General features: G+C 35.6%; 3 protein-coding genes across 3 annotated transcripts; all 3 read left to right on the top strand.

Moving 5' to 3' along the window:
* Positions 1–8419: 8419 nt before the first annotated feature.
* Positions 8420–13732, top strand: LOC148957767 (uncharacterized). Its single transcript, XM_089114431.1, has one exon. It carries the CDS (start codon positions 10861–10863, stop codon positions 13612–13614), a length of 2754 nt encoding a protein of 917 aa, XP_088970557.1. The 5' UTR covers positions 8420–10860; the 3' UTR covers positions 13615–13732.
* On the top strand, positions 13618–21288 carry LOC148957766 (uncharacterized; the record flags this gene model as incomplete). The annotated part of the gene is made up of 4 exons (XM_089114701.1): positions 13618–16251; positions 16287–18969; positions 19469–19549; positions 21179–21288. Coding segments are annotated over 2 exons (4197 nt in total), but the record flags the coding sequence as incomplete, so codon positions are not given.
* Positions 19474–22496, top strand: LOC135687438 (uncharacterized). Its single transcript, XM_089114700.1, has 2 exons — positions 19474–19549; positions 21179–22496. The coding sequence occupies exons 1-2, from the start codon at positions 19474–19476 to the stop codon at positions 22210–22212; spliced, it is 1110 nt and encodes a 369-aa protein (XP_088970826.1). The 3' UTR covers positions 22213–22496.
* Positions 22497–25020: the final 2524 nt, after the last annotated feature.

The raw sequence follows: 25020 nt of genomic DNA, 5'->3' as shown, positions 1-25020 counted from the left end.
CTTGCAAGTCTTTAGCATCAGAACTTAAACAGTTGCCTAAAATAGCCAAATTTATGGCAAAAAATAAAATCAGTTATTATAAATATCAAATGTCTGCCATGAAAAATCAGAATGGGGGCTTTGCAGTTTTTCCAACAAGCCAGCAACTTAATACAGCAAATTATTCTTTGTGCCAATTTGCAAACTCCCCTGCCCCCTTTGGATCTGATTCATGTTCCTTGCAATATTCACAATCTTCTTCTGGATCAGCTTGGAGCATACAACAATGATAAAAAAAACATTTAAATCAGTATTCATAATTTGCTTAAATATTTGTGGACAGAATGTCTTGCTGTTAACACTCATGAAACATTGATTGAAAAAGTGAATATTGGAACTCGATTTTCAATACTGTGCGACAAGGCAACAGTCATAATAATGAAGAAAATCTTCTGTGTCAATGTTCGCCTTTTGGATGAAATGGATCCAGCAACATACCTTTATCGCTTGATACCTGTTGAACAAGGCGATTCAGATGGTCTCTTCAACTCGCTGGAAGCAGCCCTTAAGAAAGATGGCATTGGCTGGGAAAAAGTGGTAGGCTATGCATCTGACGGCCAGAACCTGATGCAAGGACAAAGCAACTCTGTGCTTACACGAATTAAAAGTGTGGCTTGTGATATATATGTTTTGAAATGCTTTTGCCATTCATTTCATCTCGTTGCAAGTCACGCATGTCTTTCACAAACAGCAGAACAACTGGTTCATGATGTATATAATTATTTCAAAAACTCGCCAAATAAACAGAAAAGTATTGAGCAGTTTCAGCATTTTGATAAATGTCAGCCCCACAAGATTTTGAAGCCATGCCAAACACGTTGGCTTTCATTGTCACAATGTGTAACGCGTATCTTTCCACAATGGCCTGCATTACTTTAATATTTCACATCAGAGATCATGGATGCAAAGTCCAGCAGAAAGAATACTTCAGGCATTGCAGTCCCCATACATCAAAGCAACTATTGAATTTATGGAGTTTGTGTTTGGTGATCTTACTGGTTTAAACGCGATGTTCCAGTCAGAATCCCTCAAGCTCCACAGTTTACTTCCTGAGGTAGAGAGAGTGCTGAGAGTGTTCTGCCACAGTTTCCTGAAGACAACGGTAAAAGACTTAATGGCAGTTGATGTTGACAAGGAAATGGATTGGCAGCCACTCAGTGAGGTTTATTCTGGAATAATGGCAAATGAAACCTTGAAGGAAATGAGGCCACACGAGAAGGAAAGTGGAAATTTATAATGGAAAAAAGTCCCTGCGAAGGTGGAGTATGGGAAAGGTTAATTAGAAGTATCAAAAGGTGTATCCTAAAAATCATTGGTCGAGCCTTATTAGACTTTCATGAAATGCGTACAATATTAGTAGAGGTTGAGGGTGTTATCAATTCACGCCCCTTAACTTACGCACACAACGATACTGAGGGAATCTTGTATCCATTGATCCCCTCACATCCTATAAACGGAAGAAATTTGTCGCATTTGCCTCATCATCATCATTACATCTAGTACAGATACTCAGTACAGATACCTAGAAATTGTTAGTGGTTACGAAATGTCTAAACATGCAAGATATAACAGACTTTGTTTAGATCAGTTTACACAGAAATGGAGACACGAGTAATAATTAGGTTTAATGGAAGCATACAGACCCACCAAAAATCAATCAAAGCCAAATGTTGCAGTGGGAGATGTAGGATGAAGGATGAGAACAAGAAAAGAAGTTTTTTGGAAAATCTGCCACCTCAAAGAGCTTATAGTAGGTAAATATGAGATGGTAAGATCAGCTGTTATCCGACTAGGATCAGACGATGGCAAAATAGGTATGAAGACTTTACGTCGCCTTTTAAAATTACTAATTCTTTTGACAGATTCTTTTCATAAACCTCTTACTCAGTTGCCATTGCGACAAGCAGCGCAATCGACTTTGCAGCAGCGTACAGCACTTCATTAGCGTACAAAATTGGATTAGACATTCAATTAGACATTCGGACTAAAATTGCTTGGTATAAGAAATCTGTGCTAGAGGGTTAAAAACAAATTCAATAACATTGAAGTATACCTTCCTAAATGTATGATCGTATGCTTTGTTTTTGTTGTTACATCTTGTAGAAGCTAAAAAGAGCATAAAGGTGCAAGTGCAAGAGAAGTGCGAATGGATCTTGATAGAAAAAGCCAGAATCACTCAAAAGGATTTGGATTGATAGATTTGTCAATTCTTCAGGGAATTTTTGATATGTCATCTATGTGTGGTCGGTGTAAAGAGGGAAAATTATCAACCAAAGAAAACTTTGACCAAAAGATGGGGCTTGCTTCCCTGCTTACAGTTGAATGAAATACTTGCTCTAACACTACACAAACATACACCTCAAAAACCTGTGCTAATTCAATGGGCCTTTATTGTCAATCATAGTGCTGTACTTGCAATGGTGGAAATTGGGGGTTGAAGAGCTGCATTGCAAACTCTGTGTGCATGTTTGAATATGCCCACACCAATGAGAGATCAAGCCTATAATACAACTTCGAAATCTGTCAAAGATGCACTTGAGGAAAAAGCCAGAGATTGTACCAGAAAAGCTGCTTCAGGAGAGAGGAAAGGTGCTGCAATTGCTGATTGTAAAGCGATGTTTGATGGCACTTGGTGTAAGCGTGGCTTCTCCACTTTACAAGGAGCAGTTACTTGTATTTTAGCTAAGACAGGGAAAGGTCTTGACTTCGAAACTTCAAACAAAGTTTGTTATGGCTGTGCCAAGTAGAAAAAGAAGCCAGATAGCCATGAAAAAGATAAGTGGCTGGCAGGTCACACATGCCAAATTAATAATACTGGGTCAGCCCCAGCAATGGAGCCAGAGGGGGTTAAAAGAATCTACCAAAGATCTGAATCCCAAAACCATCTCCAATACACTGGGCTCATAGGAGATGGTGCTTCTAAATTTTACCCCACCATTGCCAAGCTCAATCCTCATAATTGAAAAGACATAAAAAAATTTGAGTGTGTAGGACATATTCAAAAGTGGCTGGGTGGGGCACTTCTGAAGCTGAAAAACAAGTATGGAAGCAACAAACTGTCAGATGGGAAGACAATATGAGACTATGGTAGGCTAACAGCTCACATAATAGATAAGCTACAAACCTACTATGGCCTCTCTATTTGTAGACATAAAGAGGACTTGGAAGGTATGAAGAACGAAGCATTGGCAGGACTCTATCACACTGCCTCTACAGACGAGAAGCTCCAACACCAGTTTTGTCCTAAGTGCCAAGACACTTGGTGTGAATTCCACCAGGCTGCACAGAAGAGTGACACCTACAATCATGCAAAACCTTTGCCTGAGGCAGTCATTGAGGTAGTAAAGCCTATTTGTGAAAGATTCTCACATGAAGATTCTCACTGGGGGGGGGGGGGGGGGAGGGGGAGGGTCACAAAGAATAGCTGCTCTGAAAGAATAGCCTAAATCACCTTGGCTCTTCTGCGTAACCAAATTCAATTAATGAAAGCAGTTTGAAATCACCCGAAGACAAAATATCTGAAAATAGTATCTGAAAAAAGTGTCTAGAAAACGCCCTTCTGAATTGATTGACAATTCAAAACACAGTAAAATCGGTATTATTCTTGGAGAGGATGTGTCTGTCTATGCATGCAGGGTTTTAAAAGCCACATACGACAGAGACGATGCAACACAAATACACAGACTTGAACATCAAACAATTAAATAATTTCAACCTGAATAACACTGTGCTAGCTGATTGTTTGTCTGACAGCAATCAGCCTTCTGATGATAATCTTTCTGATGATAATTCTTATTCTAAGAACCTAACAAAAGCTTTATCACGCTCCAATTATGGTTTGAAGAACATAAAAGCTTCTTTTAAACACAAAAATGTAACCGTTCCTCTACCAAATAGTTGTAAGTGAGCTTTTATTGAAAAATCGATCAAACAAAGCATCAAAAATTGATCGAGGCTTTCAGCAGAGGCAAAGGACTTACTACGAGCTGTTATTTGTGTTTTGCAATTTGGATACCAACATGCTCAAAAGCCTGGCTCACGAATGCATTCGTCTAATTTTTAACAGGCAAAGCACAATGTTGTTGCTCGTAACATACAATATATCTAAATAATTTTAAGAAGCAAACACCTGAAGCTTAGTGGACAGGTATATCATAGTAAGACCTCAATGGCAGCCATGCGTATTACTAGTGAAAGGAGAGAGCATTTAAGTACTTTGTTTAAAACATCAAGGAAACTTCTGCCTTCTGAAAAGCATCACAAAGATTTAGAAAATGTGGATCTCGATACTTTTGCTGCAGGTAACATGACAGAGGCAGGTGAAAGCCACATTGCATATCAACAGCTAGCGGCTAAGGCTAGGAAAGCTGCTGATTCGATCCCAATTATAGCCAATGGTTTTGGGAAACTTCAGAAAGAACTAAAGCTTTCAGATGAGCAACAAGAAATAGAGCAGAAAGCAACCTTAAGAAACCATTTTGGTTATATACAAAGACCTACTATAACCAAAGAAGAAATAAATGTAGTATTGATTGACCAAACAATGGCTATGCTCTATCATGAATATGTAAGCAACCACCCACTTTATATTGACGCTACTGGATCGCTGGTACTTGATATTAAAGGATTTTAAAAAAATCTTTATTATGCGGCAGTAGTGCAATATCCCTACAATAACGGTCCTCCACTGCCAATTGCAGAATATGTAACAACCAACCAGGATCAGTTTTCGATAAGAGAATTCTTAAATGGTCTTTGTGAAATTGAAAGCCTTGAATATGGTCACAAGAACTCTAAGGAACCTTCTGTTATTCTTTTAGATTATAGCACTGCCATAATCAACGCATGCCTTGCAAAAATTTGTTACCAGGCAATGACAGAATACCTAGACTGTACATTTAGACTAATAGACGGCCAAGCTACTCCAAATGATGTAAATGAGACAATTTTAGACATTTTGTTCATTTCATATGATGCGCTGAAATAGAATATATGCATTGAAAAGCAGCGGTACTGGAGATGATGTTAAGAGCCGGGTTCACTTCCCTATGCGATTCTTTGGCCGGCTCATTAATTGTGCTTCTCTTGCGGACGCAACAGCCATTGTCAGGGATGGTTTTGTTGTTCTGAAATCTAAGTATACCAGTAAGGAAGTGAAAGAGGCGCTGCAGGGTTTAGAGCAGTGCATAAATACATTTGAGCAAATTATTGAAGGCAAAGATAACCTAGATAGCAAAGGAAAATTTGAAGAATATAAGGTCCATGGTGTAGACCAGGTAGATTTCGATAAAAATGAACAAATACCCAGCTATGGGCCAGATCCTACAAACCTTTTCTATAAGCGGGCCAAACATAAAAGAAAAATAATACAATAGTTGTAATAAAATTGCCAAATGTTTTTACGTATAAAGTTTATCCACGAAAGGTGATTAGCTCATGGATTGAAAAGGTCCTTTTGATTGGTTAATCTGTGTCGCATGCTCTTCAAAATGGTGGCACCTTGCATCTTGTTGTCAGCTTATTTCGTTTAGCGTTGCCAAAGAAAGGTCGATTTTGAAATAAAACTCTTTATTTTTGCAATAATTGGGGCCAAGACAAAGTTTAGGACAAAGAGAGGCTACGTTGGAGGTTGAAGAAAGAGAATTGTCAAAAAGTTAACCGAAGAAGGAGCTCGTACTGTAGTTGTGTCAGTATCGGGAGCAGACATGTCTTCCAGTGCTAAGAAATGGTGACTGCACTGTTGAGAAGCCAGAAAACTGCTACATAATCGTACAGAAGGTTGCAATAAATGAATTGGTACGCTCGCTACTGTGCCCTTTATGTAAAAACTCTGGACTGAATTTTGATGTTGAAAATGCTAATAGATGTGGATTTTCAGCAAATGGAGTTATGTTTTGCCCTACTTGTGAAATGTCTGTGAAAGCAAATTATCTTTATGAGCATGTTGGAGGAGAAAAGTCTCCCAACAGACCTTTTGATGTAAATATACGAGTAGCACTTGCTTTCAGAGGTATTGGATGTGGCTATTCTGCCATGAAGGAATGGGCTAACATGCCCTCTGCTCTTAGCGAAGATGCCCATCTGAATGCACAGAATAAGGTGTCAGAAGCTTGTTGCGAAGTTTTTCAAAACATTTCTGTGCAGACTAGAAAAGCAATTGAAGAGGCATACAGTGAAGTTGGTGTATATCCTGATCACCAAAGTGTTCTAAATATTGGTGTATCATTAGATGGGTCATGACAGAAGCATGGATTTACTTCACATAACGGGATAGGGTCAGTCATAGACCGGTTGACTGGATTACCCATAGATTTTGAAGTGCTCTCCAATTTCTGCTTCAAGTGTAAGGCCTCAGAAGGCCAGGAAATATCTGGCGATTGGAAAGAGAAGCACTCAAAAAAGTCTCAAAATCTTTGATGGAACAGCTGGTGCGATGGAGGTGGCTTGTGCAAAAAATCTGTGGTCAAGGTCAGTGCAAAAATATAAATTCAGATATACCACTATGCTTTGTGATGGTGACAGCAAGTCATTTTTTGCTGTTAGAGAACTAGCTCCATATGGCCCAGATGTCGAAATAGAACATCCGTAGAACAGGTTTTAAATGAAAACTATCGTAAAAAAGTCACCGAAAATCGCCATTATATGAAGACCATTGGAGAAGTCATTCTCATCACTGCCACTAAAACATTGCACAAAGAGGACAAAGAGAGGGTGACGATGTTATAAATCCAGGTAACGTCAGAAAGTTGCTTCGATTAATTGCTAAACCTGACCCTGTAATAGCCAACCGTGTGAAAATGGACCAAATAATGAAAAGTATACTTCCTTCTCAATACAAAATGAGGTCATAGAAACCTTGGCAACCATGGTGCTTGAGGAAATGGTGGAGATATTAAAAAATAACGTTTTTCAATACAAGCTAATAAATCAAAGGATGTCAGAAAAACATAACAATTGTCTTTGGTAATAAGATTTTTGGAAGAAGATGCAAAAAACATCCAGGAATGTTTTATAACCTTCATGACAAAAAAGGAATTAGATGCTCAATCGATGAGTAAAGATATTTTCAACAAATTTGAGCAGATGGGCTTTGACTAAAAAAGATGCCTGATAGGTATGGGATTTGATGGAGTGAGTGTTGTGAGGGGGAGGCTAGGTGGGGTCCAAAAACTCATAAAACATAAGGCACCAATGGCTTATTAATTGCACTGCTATGGACATAGACTAAATCTTGTACTCGTTCAAACAATTAAGGTTGTACCACAAGCTGATGATTTCTCTTCCCTACTTGAACGATTATACATTTTTGTTAGCAATTCCGTTGTCCATGAACGCTTTATTTCGCTGCAAAAGGAAATGCATCCTGGAGAGAAAATTCATGAACTCCAAAACTTTAGTGAGACCAGATGCTGGGCAAGAGCAAAGTCCTGCAGCAACGCTTTACTTCAGTTTGAATGTATCATGAGACTTCTGCGACAGGTTTCACATGAAAATAAAGGTGCACGAGCAACCACCACGAGGGGTTTACTTGGCCAGATGGATTTTGAGTTCTTGCTGCTTCTAAATTTCTTTGCAGACATCTTATCTGAGGTGAATAAAGTTTGTGAGCAGATACAAGATCCAAAATTAGATTTGGCGAAGACATGCCAACTTATTTCCACACTTCAACAAGAGTTAGAATGTCGAAGGAAATGCAACATTAACATTGAAAAGAAACCTCGTCAATGGTGACAATTGGAAAAAAATAGTGATGTCTACAGAAGATATCTTTTTCAGCAGATCAAAAACAATTTCAAAGTCTGTGTTAAAATTATCTTTTAATTTATCTTGGTAATAGCCAATCAGGCACCTGTATACTGGAGTAGGGATGCACAGCCTTTTAGGACACTGGGCCAGATCCTACAAACCTTTTCTATAAGCGGGCCAAAGATAAAAGAAAAGTAATACAATAGTTGTAATTAAATGATAAAAATAATAATGACAAACTTTCATTCAAACTCAACTGCATTAAAATTGTAAACCTCTCAATTACATAGAAAGTATGCAACAATAGATAAGACTGAAGAAAACCAGTCAACATTAAAAAGGATGTTATTTAAGTTTTGGAGAAAACATCCTCCTGAGGAAGTGCAGAATAATCCACCAATCAAGGCTTTGCATTAGCTTCTAGCTCAGACAATTCACTTGAATTTACGTAAACACCAGTTTATCCCATAGAGCTTCCCCCCCCCCTCCCCAGCACATTAGCAGCTGAGACATGATAACCATGATTTCTGCTCAAGATTCGTTCTTGCTGCATTTGCATAATTTACATCTATTTTCTCAAAGGATACAAACATCGACAAAGATATACGTAACAACGAGTCATGGCTAGTAGCTTTTTTATGTACGAAGAATGAGTACATGAAGGGGGGATTTTGCTCGGCTCGATGGGCATCCATATATATATATATATATATATATATATATATATATATATGTAGAATTGTTGCCAATTGTGTAACAATGGATCGGCATTTTGATGAGTTCAACAATGGACACATAGAAGCCGAATTCAAAGGCGGGAGACAATCGAAACAATGCAGGCATAGAATGGCAAAATCAAAGGATTTTCCCAATTTTCCCAAACGAACAATCGAGAATCGTGAGTTTCCCGATTAAGTGGGCAATTGAGGTTCGCTAATCGACACTTAGGTCTATAATCGGGCTATTAAATTGGGTTCGGCTGCTAGCCTGAGATCCCCTTTGTGGTCATCCTCTTAGATTCGACCAATCACCTTTAGTTTTGCTCGCGACGTTGGGCAGTTAAAATTGGTTCTGCACGTGCATGTTGAACGGTGGCCAGAATAGATCAGAACCTTCTCGTAATTGAGAATCGTGCTTTCATCCTGTCAAGCGTCAACGTAATTAGACGTATAATTTGCAATTTGCTATGTAGGATACAAAAGAAAGTGCGGGAATATGCGATTTCACGTTTCACGAGTTTCTGCAAGAATTAACTTTCATGCAAGGAACTCGGGACAATTAAAGAGTCTGAAGCAAGGGCGGGAAATTCGAATATATTGCAAGTGTTACAAATCTGTTGAGTTTTTCGCATGTTTTGCAAAGTTGGCGAAAGTTATTTGAAGGTTTCCAGGCTATGCAAAATTGTCGCAAAATGCTTGCAGGTACTTTTCAGTTTTCTCTAGGGTTGATGGGGGGTTGACCCAAAATTCGGTCGAAATTCTTCAGACCCCGTTGGATAAAGTAGTTTGGTGTAGGAAAAACAAAGAAACAATGGAAATTTGTTAAAAGTCTGAGGTCAGACCAACAGTTACGAGATTGATCAATTAATTAATCTTGGGATCGGTGACTACATTTCTTAATCAAATGGTTGAATTGCCAAGTTGAAGAAATCTTTGCACTCGCAACTAGGAAGTTTACGAAATTAAAAGTTTGGCTTCTCACAATTACGTACAAAAGATTCCTCTTCGTAATAAAGTAATTGCACTGCCATGAGATCATTATGCTGGAACCGTTTTGTCAGCGCGGGTCGTTAGGAATCGTTAGGCACGCATCGATTTCTCCTCTTGCAAAGGTTGATAGTGGAATCCAAAGACCTGGGTTTGTAAACTTACTGCGTCATAGCAGTCCCCGCCGTTTAACAAGAAACTGTAAATATGCGAAACGCATTTTGATAAAGCATGCGAATAAGATTAATTATTCGTGTTATGTTATCAAGCGAAAAATGTCCTTCGTCAAATCAAAAAACAAAATCCCAGTTAGGTTCCACTCACAGAGCGCAAATATATATGAGTTCTGTCAACTTGGTGCGTCATAGCTTGTGCCGCCGTTTTTTAGGTATTTTAAATCTGTGAATTGCATTCTCATAAAGCATAAAATGCTTTTATGTGTCTGGGAAACAGACTGGAAGCGCATCTAGAAAAGTTCGGACTTTTAATACATTTAGAATCTTCGTTGTCGTCATCGTTGTCCTGCTCGTTGTCGTCATCATCATAATCATCATCATAATCATCATCATAATCATCATCATCATCATCATCATCATCATCATCATCATCATCATCATAGTCATCATCAATCATCATCATCATCATCATCATCATCATCATCATCATCATCATCATCATCATCATCATCATCATTCATACAAAATTCTTCAGACCCGATGTGTGACTAAATTTCTTAATGAAAGAGTTGAATTGCTGTGTTCCACATTGCTGTGAACTAACTTTTGTACTCACAGGTAGGAATTTTACGAAATAAAAGCTTGGCTGCTGACAATTGCGAACGAAAGATTCCCCTTTCTAATCAAGTAATTGCTCTGCCGCAAGTTCATTATGTTGTAACCGTTTTGTCAGCCCGGGTAATTAATGATCGTTAGGGAGGCATCGAATTCTCCTTCTCCGTGAAGATCGACGAAATCAGCGCAATCTATAACTTGTCCTAGTGTAAATTAGTGAACTGGATAGGGAGGAATGGAATGGGTAGTCGGCAAATATGAATTTTATTCCGACGACACTGAATGAAGTTTATATTCCAATAACACTTTAGTTTGATTGAACTTACGCTAAAGCATTGCTTTGATCAGATACTTCTTACGTAGTATATATTCCATTGCATCAATAAACAAGGGTCACAAAGATCACAGAGGTCAGAATCTTGAGGTTGGGTTTATGTAGTGTTGGTCAGAGGGTCATTCACGTTCTTAACTATCACTTTTAATGCCAGAACTGTGGCGCAGTAGAGATTTTGATTCAGTTGAAAAGAAACATGTCCAGAGGCGAAGTGGTTAGTAATTTTGAACTGTTTTAGAACGAAATGTGGAATATTTACAATATTGGGACGGCCTTAACTCACAAGGTCAACCTCGTCGGGGTTCAGATCCTTTTTCGAAAGGTCTGGACCCTTACTGAGGCAAAATGTGAGGGGATGAGGAGAGACTCCTGCATCGCCACGGCCTTTACTCACAAGGCCCGCCTTAATGGGGTTGACAGCCCCAAGGAGGCAAAATGTGAGATTGCTAGCATTATCTATGCAAGTTATGAAAAGAATCAGAACTTATTTATTCAAAATTATCATTCTTATTCAAAGAAAAAAGAAATAGTTAAACAGTTTATTCAACAAATAAATGTATTTAAGAAGAATTGTCACATTTATATACTTCAATTTTTGAGTGCATTAGTTTACATATTATGTAATGAATCTTTCTCGATAAATTTAATATTGATTATACTCTCTGGTGATATTGAAACTAATCCTGGGCCTGAATCTGTCACAAATATCATTGAATTAAATAGTAAAGAAACCGCCCTCAGTAGATCAAATCTGAATTTCAAGCAAAGATTATCTAGCATTGGATTACAACATTTAGACGTAGGTGGTGGCGGAGATTGTTTCTTTAGAGCTGTTTCACATCAGTTATACGGTGATCCTTTATATCATGCTTATATTAGAAATAGAGGTGTACAATATTTGACTGAGCATCCTGAAAGATTCATTGAAGCTAACTTACATACTTCTTGGATTGGTTATCTAAATAGTATGGCAACTATAGGAACATGGTCTGATGGTTTGATAGTTCAAGCTGTATCTGATGCCTTTAATATTGTTATAAACATTGTTGAATCAAGTGAAAACTTTGCGCCATATACTATTGTTAGTCCAATAAACACCTTGAATAGAGCTACATCAATAACTATAGGGCATATTGATGAGGTTCACTACGTTTCAACAATTCCTTTGGTTATGCCATTGCAAGTGTCAGAAAATGCTCCTGTAATATTTAAGGATACTAACAACATCCTTAACGACAGTCTTGATTCAAAACGGAAAAGAAGAAATTCTTATATGAAAAATTATAGGGAGAAAATGAAGAGAGAGAAACTAGTTGCAAATGAAAATGTTTTTGGAGCAATAAGTAGTAATATTATAATAAAATCAACTGAAAAATCATCGTTGATTTATAATCATGACATGGAACAGGTGAAAGCAACCAAAGTTCAAAATGAAGAAAATAATCATGTTCAGTTAAAAGAAATATCAAGAAAGAAGAAAAGAGAAAAATCAAATGAGTCTGAGCATCATAAGGAAATTTCAAAGAGATGTATAGCTCATTACAAAGCAAGGCACCTTAACCATTACAAGGCAATTTCAAAGAAGATTATAAATAAGTATAAATCAAAAGATCCTACTCATTACAAGGCAATTTCAAAGAAAAGTATAAACAAGTACAAAGCAAAAGATCCTAATCATTACAAGGCAATTTCAAAGAAAAGTATAAACAAGTACAAAGCAAAAGATCTTAATCATTACAAGGCAATTTCAAAGAAGATTATAAATAAGTATAAATCAAAAGATCATAATCATTACAAGGCAATTTCAAAGAAAAGTATAAATAAGTATAAATCAAAAGATCCTGAACATTACAAAGCAATATTGATAAAAAGCAAAAACCGCTACAAGATACAACACCCATTACCTTTTATAATTACATCAAGAAAAGCAAAGAAGATATATTGCCAAAAACTCAGAAAACCTGCCAAAGAAACAAAACAAACCAATGAAGACAATTTACTGTCAAATAGAAAAAGACGAAATATATCGCAAATCATTGATGAATTTCAAATGATGCTGAAAGAAGGACCAGAATATGGTTGCATATGTTGTGATCAACTGTGGTATAGATCCTCAATACTCGCTTATAATCCAAATACATATCAATTTACAAATAATCCCAATTTACTAGCCATAGCAGGAATTGTAAGTGACAATAGAACAGAATGGATCTGCAGAACATGTCATAATAATTTACGACAGAATAAGATTCCAACTTGCTCTAAAGCTAATGGAATGTCATTTCCTGAGAAACCAAATTTTTTAAATTTAAATTCATTAGAAGAAAGACTTATAGCACCACGTATACCCTTCATGCAAATACGAGAGTTACCAAGAGGACGCCAGTTAAGTATACATGGAAATGTAGTAAATGTTCCTACTGATGTTAATACTATGGTAAGCTTGATTCCAAGGCCAATAAATGAAACACAGACTGTTGCTATAAAGTTTAAACGACGGAAGTCATACAAAGGATACTACATGTATCAAACAGTAAGACCATATAATGTGATGTACGCAGCACATTTTCTTACTGAAACAAGTGAATTGTATAAAGAAGAAGGTGTACAAATTTCAGATAAGTGGTTGGATCATATATCTGAATTGAATCCACAAAGGTATGAGTTATATAATGATGAAAATGATGGCCATGTAGTAATAGAAAATGAAAGAGATACCCAGTCAATCGATAATGAAAATGAATCAAATATGAATGAAAATGGTTCTAATGATTTTAATGATAGTGATGAAGAGTGGAATGAGATAGAAGAACAACCATCAGGTACAACTGATACATTATTAGAACACTCTGATGCTGAAAGCTTTGCAGACAAGTTATTAACAATAGCACCAGGTGAAGGTAATGCACCTTTGGGAATTTTTACTGATAAAAATTCAGAATATCTATCCTTTCCAACAATTTATTGTGGCAAAAAGCGATGCAGTGATGAAAAATGATTAGTACCAGTACATTATAGTGATATTTGTAAATGGGAGCTTAGATCTAAAGACCGAAGAGTTGCACAATCAGTACCAAATATATTTTACGAATTGAAAAAACTTCAGATCAAAAACATACAAGATACGGCAACAATATCTTTGAGGAAATGTAAGAAAAAAGGCAAAATATATACTGCAAAAGATTTCAAATCTGAAGAATCTGTAAAAAGCATTGTAAACTTAGATGAGGGATTCAGAGTATTTAGAAATCTAAGAGGTTCTCCAGCCTACTTTGAAAAATGCAAAAAAGATTTGTTTGCTATGATAAGACAGCTAGGATTTCCTACATGGTTTTGCTCATTTTCTGCTGCTGATACAAAATGGCATCATTTGTTAGCACTTCTAGGACGACTTTTAGAAAAAACTGATTATAGTAAAGAGCAATTAGATAATATGACTTGGCAGAAAAAATTAGAACTGATTCAAAAAGATCCAGTCACTTGTGCAAGACATTTTGACCACATGGTGCATATATTTATCAATAAATTCTTAAAAAGTGAAGCACATCCAATTGGGGAAATCATTGATTTTTTTTACCGAATTGAATTTCAACAAAGAGGTTCACCTCATATACATACATTGTTTTGGATAAAGAATTCACCTAGATATGGACATGATCTTGATCACCATGTAGAAAAGTTCATTGACAAATATGTAAGTTGTGATAGGAAAAAAGGAGATGAACTTGAAGAACTTGTCAATTATCAGATTCATAATCATTCAAAGACATGTAAACTGAAGAATCAAAAAAGTTGCAGATTTAATTTTCCACTTCCTCCAATGCCAGTTACAAAAATACTAAAGCCTCTTGACAATGATGAAATACCTGACAGCAAATTGAAGACTGCAAAAGAAAATTACAAGAAAATAAAGAACTATCTTCAGTTAATGAAATATGGACAAGACATCACATTTGATGAGATTTTAGAAAATTTATCCATTTCTTTTGATGAATACATTCTTGCTTTAAGATCAGACCTCAAAAGGGTAACTGTATTACTGCAGAGAGATGCTACATCTATACGTGTAAATAACTACAGCACTCATTTATTAAAAGCATGGCAAGCAAACATGGATATTCAGTATATCATTGACCCATATAGTTGTGCAATGTATGTGTTATCATATATGATGAAAGGTCAAAGAGGTATGAGTCATCTTCTTGAAAAAGCTTGTAAAGAAGCGAAGTCTGGTAACAAAGATATCAAAGATCAGATTAGACATATTGGGAACAAATTTTTAAATGCTGTTGAGATAAGTGCCCAAGAAGCAGTCTATTTAGTTTTACAAATGCCTTTACGAAGAGCTTCCAGAGAATTTCAGTTTATAAACACTGCAAACATTGAAGACAGAACATTTCTTGTAAAAAATAGAAACCAAATTATGGAATTACCTGATGATTCATTTGACATTGAATGTGATAATCTCATTAAAAGATATCAAAGAAGGCCAAAATCTTTAGAAAACATATGTCTAGCTGAATTTGCAGCATGGTACAACAATGTGAAAGTTACAAAATTCAATAACAAAGGTTATGATGATGATATCTCTGATAGTGACAGTGAAGAAAAAGAGCCTGGTTTGAAACCTAAAATGAAATTAGTGAGAAGAAAGAAAGCTAGAGTTATTCGCAGTGTCCAATACAATGAGAAAACTGACCCAGAAAATTATTATCGAGAACAGCTCATGTTGTATACCGCCTGGAGATCAGAAAATAAACTTTGTGATGTTTATAATTCATATGAGGACAAATACAATACAGTTAAAGATAACATTGCCACCATTAAAAAGGAATATGAACAAAACACTTCCATTATTGATGAAGTTGCTGATTCAACTACTGATGGAAATTCACATAATATTGCCCCTGGAACTCAACATCTTAACGAAATTGATGAAAGTATTCATGCTAGTCTAAGTGAATTACATGGATGCTTTGACCCTGGAACAGAAAGACTTCATAGTCAGTATGACTTAATAAGTGATATGGGAATCTATCCACGCAATCAAGATCATGGCATTACACAAATGTATACATTAGATGATGTATCATATAGAGAGCTTCTACAGTCACTAAATAAAGAGCAGAAAGAATTCTTCTATCACATATTACATAAAGTAAAGACAACTGATGAACAACTTACATTATTTCTAAGTGGTGGAGCTGGAGTAGGCAAGACCAGAGTAACAAATGCTATTTATGAATGTTTAATACGATACTACAACCATGAGCCAGGTTCTAATCCAGATGAGATCAAAGTCCTAAAACTAGCACCTACTGGAAAAGCTGCTTATAATATTCGAGGAAATACGATTCACTCAGCACTAAAGATTCCAGCTAACAGAGGATTTTCTTACTGTCCACTTGACACTGACAGATTGAATACAATTCGATCACAGCTCAGAGCATTAAAAATAATTCTTATTGATGAAATATCTATGGTTGGTTGTGGAATGTTTAATTTTATTAACCTCCGTTTACAACAAATTATGGGAACAAATGAACTATTTGGAAATGTAAGTGTCATTGCTATTGGTGATCATTTGACAAATGGATCTTTGAAAATACCTCCCAAGCATATGGTCCATTGGCAAGAAATATATGGCAAAATAACTTTCTTCTTTATGAATTAACACAGATTATGAGACAAAAAGATGACAAAGTATTTGCACAAATACTTAATAGAATTCGAGAAGGAAACCATACAGCAGAAGATTTGACTATTTTAAAAACAAGGCTTGTTTCTCCTCATCAGACCATTTCAACATCAACAGGTAAAACTTTTTTATTTACCACTAATAAAGCAGTTGACAATTACAACCAAATTGTTTTTGAAACATGCCAGTTTTCTAAATGTCAGATTAGTGCAATTGACATAGTTGTTGGTGACATTTCAGATGAACTTAAACAGAAAATGCTAACCAAGATTCCAAATGATGCAAGCAAAACAGTTGGACTTTCAACAGTGGTAAAAATTGCTGTATCTTTAAAGTATGACATAAGTACAAATGTTGATGTACTTGATGGAATAAGTAATGGAGTTGAGTGCAGAATAGAACTTATTGACTATCGTATTATTGCATCACAAAGACCAAGCATAATATGGGTTTCTTTCTTTCATGAGCAAATTGGGAAAAATCGCCGTAATCAGTATCATTACCTTTACAACGAAAAGGTAGAGGCAACATGGACACCAATATTAGAAGTAACTAGACAATTCAATATTTCTAGCAAATCAGAAGTTCATATTTTAAGAAGGCAATTTCCATTACGACCAGCAGCTGCAAAGACAATTCATCGTTCACAAGGGGATACTTTATCCAAGGTAGCCATTGATTTTCCAACTAATACCAGAGAACATATGCATTATGTTGGAATGAGCAGAGTAACAAGTCTTCAAAATCTTGATATCTTTAACTTAAATGATAGTAAAATTGCAGCAATGGAAAAAGTCAAATCAGAAATGAGACGGTTGAGAGAAGAAGCTTCTGTAAAGATTCCTTTCCAGCTTTTTGACATTGAAGACCAAAATGTGTTTGAAGTTGTTTTCCAGAATGCAAGATCACTTCAACTACATATCAAAGATATTGCTTGTGATTATAACATTCAATCTGCTGACATAATCAACGTTGCAGAAACAGCTTTAATTCCACATGACCAAAATAATCAATACAACTTTCCCAAGTTCAAATTATTTAGAAATGACCACTACTCAACAACAAACCAAAGGACACCATATGGGTTGGCAGTTTATGTTAACGAAAGCTTGCCTGCATCAATTTCTCATTTCAACAGAAATGGCATTGAATTATCAGTCACTCATTTAACTAATGAAGGTAAGAATTTCTACATTGTTTGCCTTTATCGTTCAAAAATGTATGCATCAGTTACACAATTGACAGAAGCTATAGAAGATTTGCATAACACCATTCTCAAACACAAAGAATATCCACTTATAATTCTAGGTGATTTTAATGTTAATCTTTTGACACTCTCTTCAGAAGCACATCACCTCAGTTCATACATGGTAGATACAAAAGGATATACTCAATTGATCAACAAATACACAACTGATAACTGCTCAATAATTGACCATATATATACAAATATTCCTGAAATGGTAACAAACTGTGGTGTCATCGAATCTTACTACACTGACCACAAGGCAATTTATGCATGCTTCAAGTATTAGTTCCAAAAGCTACAATAATAAAGAAATGAACCACCAGTCAACTAGAAATGAGATGATGCTGTTGAATGACCAGTAAGCAATTCACCAACAAAGGTAAAAACTTTTAAACTATTTGCCTCTGTTGTTGAAAAATGTCTACTCTTTCAAGTAAAAAATGACAAAAGCCTTAAAATATTTATAAACAATGTTCTCCAAAACACTGAATATCTAATAACCATTCAACTTGGTTTTGAAACTTTAGAAATTCTTACATCACTGATTATACAGTATATACCAAGATACCTGTAGTTACCTATATTTTATCACTTTCATTAATGGTATGTGACACATATATACAGTCTCATTCATCTTCATTCTAATTGATCTGAAAATTCATATCTAAATGGAAATTCGAAAAGTTCTAACCAAAAGTAACTAGGGTATAAACTGTAAGTTTACAAAAACTCTTTTATCATCTTAGCAGATTTGGTAAGGTAATGAATTAAGAGCCTAGAAATTAGTTATTCCTTTAGCATACAGATCACGAGTTCTCATATTTTCAATCATTGTTCCTCCGTTTTCTAAAACAACATACCTGGATTTCAATTAAAATTCACATTGAAGCTGCCACTAAAATTTAGATATTCCACACATGATAATTAATATCTATCCACAATACATTAATTACTGGACAATTAAAACATAATTATGCTTTACAAGTCCATCTTGACAATCCATTATCAAAATTAGATATTTATTACCAGCTTCATTTTACAGTTAATTATGACTGATCCTTACTAAAAAGACATTTCCCTAAAATCTTCTCATACATTAGCCTAAATATAGATTATAAGCACCAAAAACTCTACATCTTTACCAATTATAGAACACCGAATCTCATTAGACTGTCTAAAAATAATCTGAAAATATCTCCATCTACAGCGAAAAGTACCTTGAATTCTTCCTTGATGTTGCAATGTTCAATACAATTTATAACATCATCAACAAACCAATTGTAATTATTCATACCGCCTATCTCTATATAAACTGAGATCTTTCCAACCCAAACAATCATTCGCATCGTTGCAAGTCTCACGAAGTCGCCAATAACGAAAGACAGTTCAAACTCAATTTGCCCGAGGTAAGTGTCCTCCATATTGTACTACCATTTTATATCAAACTTTGACCTTTCTGCATCAATGACTTTGCTCCTGCGAAGTAACTGTCGCTTATTCTCGTCTGCCACTGCTATCCCCGCTGTCTGTCAAATCCATCGATTCAGAACTTATATCTAATTTTTTACAATTTAGACGATTCCGTGCGGTTTCTAAATTTTAATGCAAATTGATTTACATAATTTTAATACAAACAGCAATCACAATTTTATTAAAGTTTCCGATCCTAAATTATGATAACATAGTTACTAGCAATGGTGTAGTGCTATCAACGTAACAAGGAGAGCTCATGCACATTATGTTCTTAAAAACAATAACAAAAGTAGAATTTTAGCAAATTTCAGGCTTTAACAAAGGAACTCAGCACCCCTGCACTACACCTATGATTACAACACCTTTCGAAAATCACTTTTAACAAATACTCGTCTTCTCTCATTGATTATTATCAAAATTTTATATTTCTAGTCAACATGAGTTCACCACCGCAAAAGAAAAAGTTTCTTCCAAGCACTACTACAAGCCCACTCCAGTTTCCTCCCAACCAAAGTAAGTGCTCTTCGTTATTTTTTACATTTTTACTTATCTTAGTTAATAATGGGTTTCCTTGAAATTGTCTACCTCAAACATTGCTGTACATTCTAAACACTCAACAGATACAATCAAAATATCTACCTTCAATCAGGGTCCACGCCACGAATTTGTCAATCGGGGGCAACGCTAGCGAAAATAGGGAGCCCTTTCACATTTTATTGCACTTTCGAAATTACTCGCTCTGTCAAAATTCCGGGCCCATGGCCCCTATCCCCCTCCCCGGTGACGTCGGCCCTCTCAACGTAACACTATTGCGTATGAAACTTTAAACAAATTAACCACAGCCAGTCTCGTTACCATTTCATTCTATTTACTTTAAATAAGGATTATTGCTCTAAACAAAACATACGTTCACAAACTCTACCGCCGCTTGCCTTAGAACAACTGGCTACGTTCACACTACTCCGTATTCGTTTCGCTCCATTTTTGTTGATGAAAACGCTAACAGTCTTCCGTTTTCAACTGAACACGATTTGAATACGGTAAGTGTTCACACTACTCCAACAAAAACGCTGATGGTAACCTCATTTTTGGAAAGACGCGTTCACGAATCCTCAACAAATTGTCATCATTATAAGTGAAATTAAATAAAAAGCAAATCGTGAAAAACTTTGTTGTAACAGCTACCAGTCCATTGTGAATTCTCAATTTCAAAATTTTTGAGATTTGGTGTGCTAGAAAGCACGTACTTTGTTGCCGTTGTTAGCGTATTCAAATGTCTCCGTTTTTCGCGTTCACACTGAAAACGGAGCGTATTCAATACGCACCGTATTTGAAACTATCCGTTTTCATTACCGTTTTCCGTTTTCATAGCAGAGTAGTGTGAACGCAAGGTAAAAACGGATTAGTTTGATTCTGTTTTCAGGTATCGCTATTTTAAAACTTATTTGATGATTTCAAGAACTTGTCATAGAAGAAAATGTTTATAATAAGAAAATCTTGTTTTCCCTTTAACTCTTTGTTAATTGAAAACAGAAGGACCTCGAGCACCATAATTCCACGACTGCTCTTGGAAATGGCTTTAATCTACATAAACAATTTTCAATCTAAAATAACCCATTTCCCGAAGAGTGCTCCTATCTACCATTTCGATGACCCATAACAACTCGTTCATATATTCCCTGATCATTTTGATTATTCATAGCTTCTGTATTAGTATCAATAAGGGGTGTAGAACAACTAAACATCATATTAGGATGTTGAACAAGAACCCCAGACCAAGTTCAAGGCATTTTAAAACACCTTACAAATCTCATCTCAAAAACGAACAGTTTTTTGTCGGTCACTTTTCAAACTTTTCCAGAAATAATGAATAGCTCACTCGTTTTATTAGCAAATTGAACTATATATCTTCCCTTGCGCACAATAACTACCAATTTCACTACTTACCATCTAATATTTTAAGAACAAATTAAAAGCATCTAGTCATGATCTTTCGGAATATCAAGACTAACAAGCCTGAACTTCAATTTACTGGTTCTTATAAAAAACAAAGAGTATATATTACATACTTTGGCAAATATTGAGACGCATCACCCGTTTACAACATAAAATCACTTATAGATTGTTTCTCTCAATTTACAGGTTATTCAGGATATATAACTAATGTCTCCAAAGAAAAGGTCACAACTCCAGGAAATCCTTATTTTACTATTCAATTGAAAGTGTCCGCAACAGAACAGATAGCAGTGAGAGAAATGAAAAAATGGAACAAAGACGTAAGCCGCGATGTCTTCATCCAAAAACAAAACGAAGGTGACCCTGTCACTTTATCAAATATAGCTACTGGCAGACAGGGCATCTTCTTCTTCAATTCCTTTCAGGGAAGTGATGTCCTCAAATGTTCCTCGAAATTAAACTTTAATCGTTCCGAACAGTTACCACTAACTGTCCAAGAAATGAAAAAACAAATTTCAGGTCTCCATTCTGTTCAGGGACAGTTACAGTGGATCGGAGAAAAAAGGCTAATTCCCCTAGATGAACCATCCCCGCCAAAATTCGTGAGGGATGCCGTTCTTTTAGACCACTCTGGCCACGTTCAGATTTCGTTCTGGAATGAACAAATAGATCAAATAGAGGAACTTCACACTTTAAATATTAGCCACGTTGCTGTTAAACAGTACCGTGGCATAAAATTATCAACAACGACAATGACAACCATTACAAAAATTGACAACAAAGAAACCCTCAATTGGGAATCTGTCGACATGGAAATATACCTGTCAGATGCCGTAATTGAGAAGAAGCTCTGTTGTCCAGAAATAATATCTACCAAAGTTTCCCTTAGCAACACATGTGTAAACAAAAATTGCGCAAGAAAATTAGCAACTAGAAGTACGGAAAGGTTTATAACGTGCCCATCTTGTACCCGCCGCATCCCAATTGCAAAATGCCCCTTTACCCTAACTTGCGAGATAACAATTTTAATAAACAATCATCAACTCACTTTAAATGCTACAGCTGATGTCTTGGCAAGCTTTTTGGAGACAGATGTTGCCCAAACATACAAGGAAACTCCTTCGGAGCTCGAAGATAAGATTCTGGAGCTTGAACAAATCGATATCCACTACAACAGTAAAAACAACCAAATTACCCGAATTTCATATCATCAAAACTGAATTGCTCCATTTATTTGACACCATCTTTATCGTAAACCAAATAATCCTTTTAGTTGTATAATTACAATTCCTGTAACGCTAAATGTTGCATTTTTTTTTCTTAAAACCATGTTTTTCCAATCAGCTTATTGACTCATCTAAAACCGAGAATCGTTCCCTTCCTTCTGATTACCATAACTTCTCCTAAACAAATGCTTCCTCGCTAACCAAACACATTTATAAGCACCCATAGAAAATAACAAGAATTTGATTAACGTTAACAATAGCAGGGAAGAGCCAAACCATAAAGCAGACCTTGAAACAATAAGGATAAACAATGAAATATTTTTCTCCATATACCCTAAGGAGCCAACAAATCTCGACTTGATTGCTTGCGAACAAAAACATTGCTACTCAGATCAATATCTATGTAAAGACAATTGTTTTTCCAACCATGAAATACTCGCAAACTAAATCGAATTTGCTTACGAATTAAATAACCGTATTCGATCTTTTCTCTCACAAACTAGCCTCAATCATTCCGCTCCGTGGTCTGTTAGTTTCTAATCGGTAGTTTGCTTTTGCACAAATATTTTGTTTTCATTCCTAACCCTTTGGAAACTTTTTTTCTTTGTATAAGTGAACAACCCCAATGTATCCAAAAACATAACAGATTTTTATGAAATTCACATTTCAAATAAACTTTTACTTTCCAAGAGAACTATAAAGAAAATTTCCCTTCTTAATGAGATAATTACACTCCCTCCAAATTTATCGTAACGTATTCTCTCGATGAAACATATTTCCCAACAACTGAACTTGTTAAAATAATCGTCATTTGAGTAATTTTCGTAATACCCTCTTATTTTGAATTTTTTTTTAAATTTGTGATTTTTTATGTAGATTCGATTTATTTGTAGTGTTCATTATCGATTAATAAATCCCTCATTCCTTTCTAATTGAAAGGTATTTGATTGAAAGATTTATTTACATTGAAAACTATAACGGTTTATATATCAATTTCGACAAAAAAATATTTTGTGTTTAATAAACCAGCTCCCTGTTAGTGTCCCTGCTGTTCTTTCACAGACGAGCTCGGCTCCTATCCTCGTTTCAGAATCATGACCATTATAATCAACCACAAACATCATCAAAAATAATAAAAATACTCCACTAAAACACCATCCATCTTACGTCCTCATCATTATCTTCGTTATCGTCATCAAAATCATAATAATAATAATAATAATAACAATCATCATCATCATCATCATCATCATCATCATCATCATCATCATCATCATCATCAATTTTGTCCACTTCGCCAATTCATAATATTGAAGTACCATTCCTCCACATTCTTCGTACATTGCAAAAGCCGTGCTATTTTTTTGTAAGTGAACGTAGCAACAGAGTGTATTGATGATAGAAATCCCATTAAAGCTTCTTCTTTGAGTTGGAACTTTTCAAGTTATATTTGGACAATAAAAAAAACTAATTGAAGTCCTTGACTAATTGACCCTTATTGATTGTTGTGGTTATCTACGTACAGAAATTTGAAAGAGGCTATTGGTGAAGAGAAATATGTTTGGGTTGCTGATTTCTCTAAAAAGTGAAACACAGTCCAGTAGACACGCTTGAATGATGGAAAGGCAATTCTTGAAAATGTCATTTTGCAAAGGCAAAAGCTTGGTTTCTACAAGCAAAATGAAAAGGTGATATTTGTTGTTGTAGTTATGGATTACTTGCTTATTTTAATAGTATTGTTTACTTAACATTATACTGTGAAAAAATGGTAAAATCGGTATCATTCTTGGATTTACGGTCTGTCTCTGCATGCAGGGTTTAAAAAGCCACATACGACAGTGACGATGAAACACAAATAAACAGCCTTGAACGTCAAACAATTAAATAATTTCAACATGAACAACACTGTGGTAGCCGATTGTTCGTCTGACAGCAATCAGCCTTCTGATGATAATCCTTCTTATGATAATCATTCTGATGATAATCCTTATTCTAAGAACCTAACAAAAGCTTTATCGCGCTCCAAATATGGTTTGAAGGACAAAAAAGCTTTTTTTAAACGCAAAAATGTAACCGTTCCTCTACAAAATAATTGGCAGCCAGCTTTTTTTGAAAAATCGATCAAACAAAGCATCAAAAATTGATCGAGGCTTTCAGCAGAGGCAAAGGACTTACTGCGAGCTGTCATTTCAAAAGCTAACAAATTTTGTGTTTTAAAATTAGGATACTAACATGTTCAAAAGCTTGGCTCACGAAAGCATTCGTCTAATTTTTTGACAGGCAAAGCACAATGTTGCATGAAAGCATGCAACTTTCAAAATAACATACAATATATCTACTTTAATTTCAAGAAGCATACACCTGAAGCTTAGTGGACAGGTATATACATAGTAAGACTTCAATGGCAGCCACTCGTATTACTAGTGAAAGGAGAGAGCATTTAAGTACTTTGTTTAAAATATCAAGGAAACTTTTGCCTTCTGAAAAGCATAGCAAAGATTTAGAAAATATGGATCCCGATGCTTTTGCTGCAGGCAACACGACAGAGGCAAGTAAAAGCCACATTGCATATCAACAGCTAGCTGCTAAGGCTAGGAAAGAAGCTGATTCAATCCCAATTATAGCCAATGATATTTGGAAACTTCAGAAAGAACTAAAAATTTCAGACGAGCAACAAGCAATAGAGCAGAAAACAATCTTTAGAAACCATTTTGGGTATATACAAAGACCTACTATAACCCAAGAAGAAATAAGTGTAGTATTGGTTGACCAACCAATGGCTATGCTCTATCATGAACACGT

Source organism: Rhopilema esculentum, chromosome 20 (assembly GCF_057945365.1).
Source record: "Rhopilema esculentum isolate cy_ngs chromosome 20, ASM5794536v1, whole genome shotgun sequence".
Classification (NCBI taxonomy): domain Eukaryota; kingdom Metazoa; phylum Cnidaria; class Scyphozoa; order Rhizostomeae; family Rhizostomatidae; genus Rhopilema; species Rhopilema esculentum.
The sequence above is the reverse complement of the archived record's forward strand: the minus strand, read 5'-3'. Positions and strand labels throughout refer to the sequence as shown.

Bases quoted from the DNA above. Each gene is read 5' to 3' on its own strand.
- LOC148957767 (XM_089114431.1), top strand. From the start codon at position 10,861: ATGTGGAATATTTACAATATTGGGACGGCCTTAACTCACAAGGTCAAC.
- LOC135687438 (XM_089114700.1), top strand. From the start codon at position 19,474: ATGAGTTCACCACCGCAAAAGAAAAAGTTTCTTCCAAGCACTACTACA. The intron at 19,550-21,178 runs GTAAGTGCTCTT...CTCAATTTACAG, and splicing joins CCAGTTTCCTCCCAACCAAA to GTTATTCAGGATATATAACT.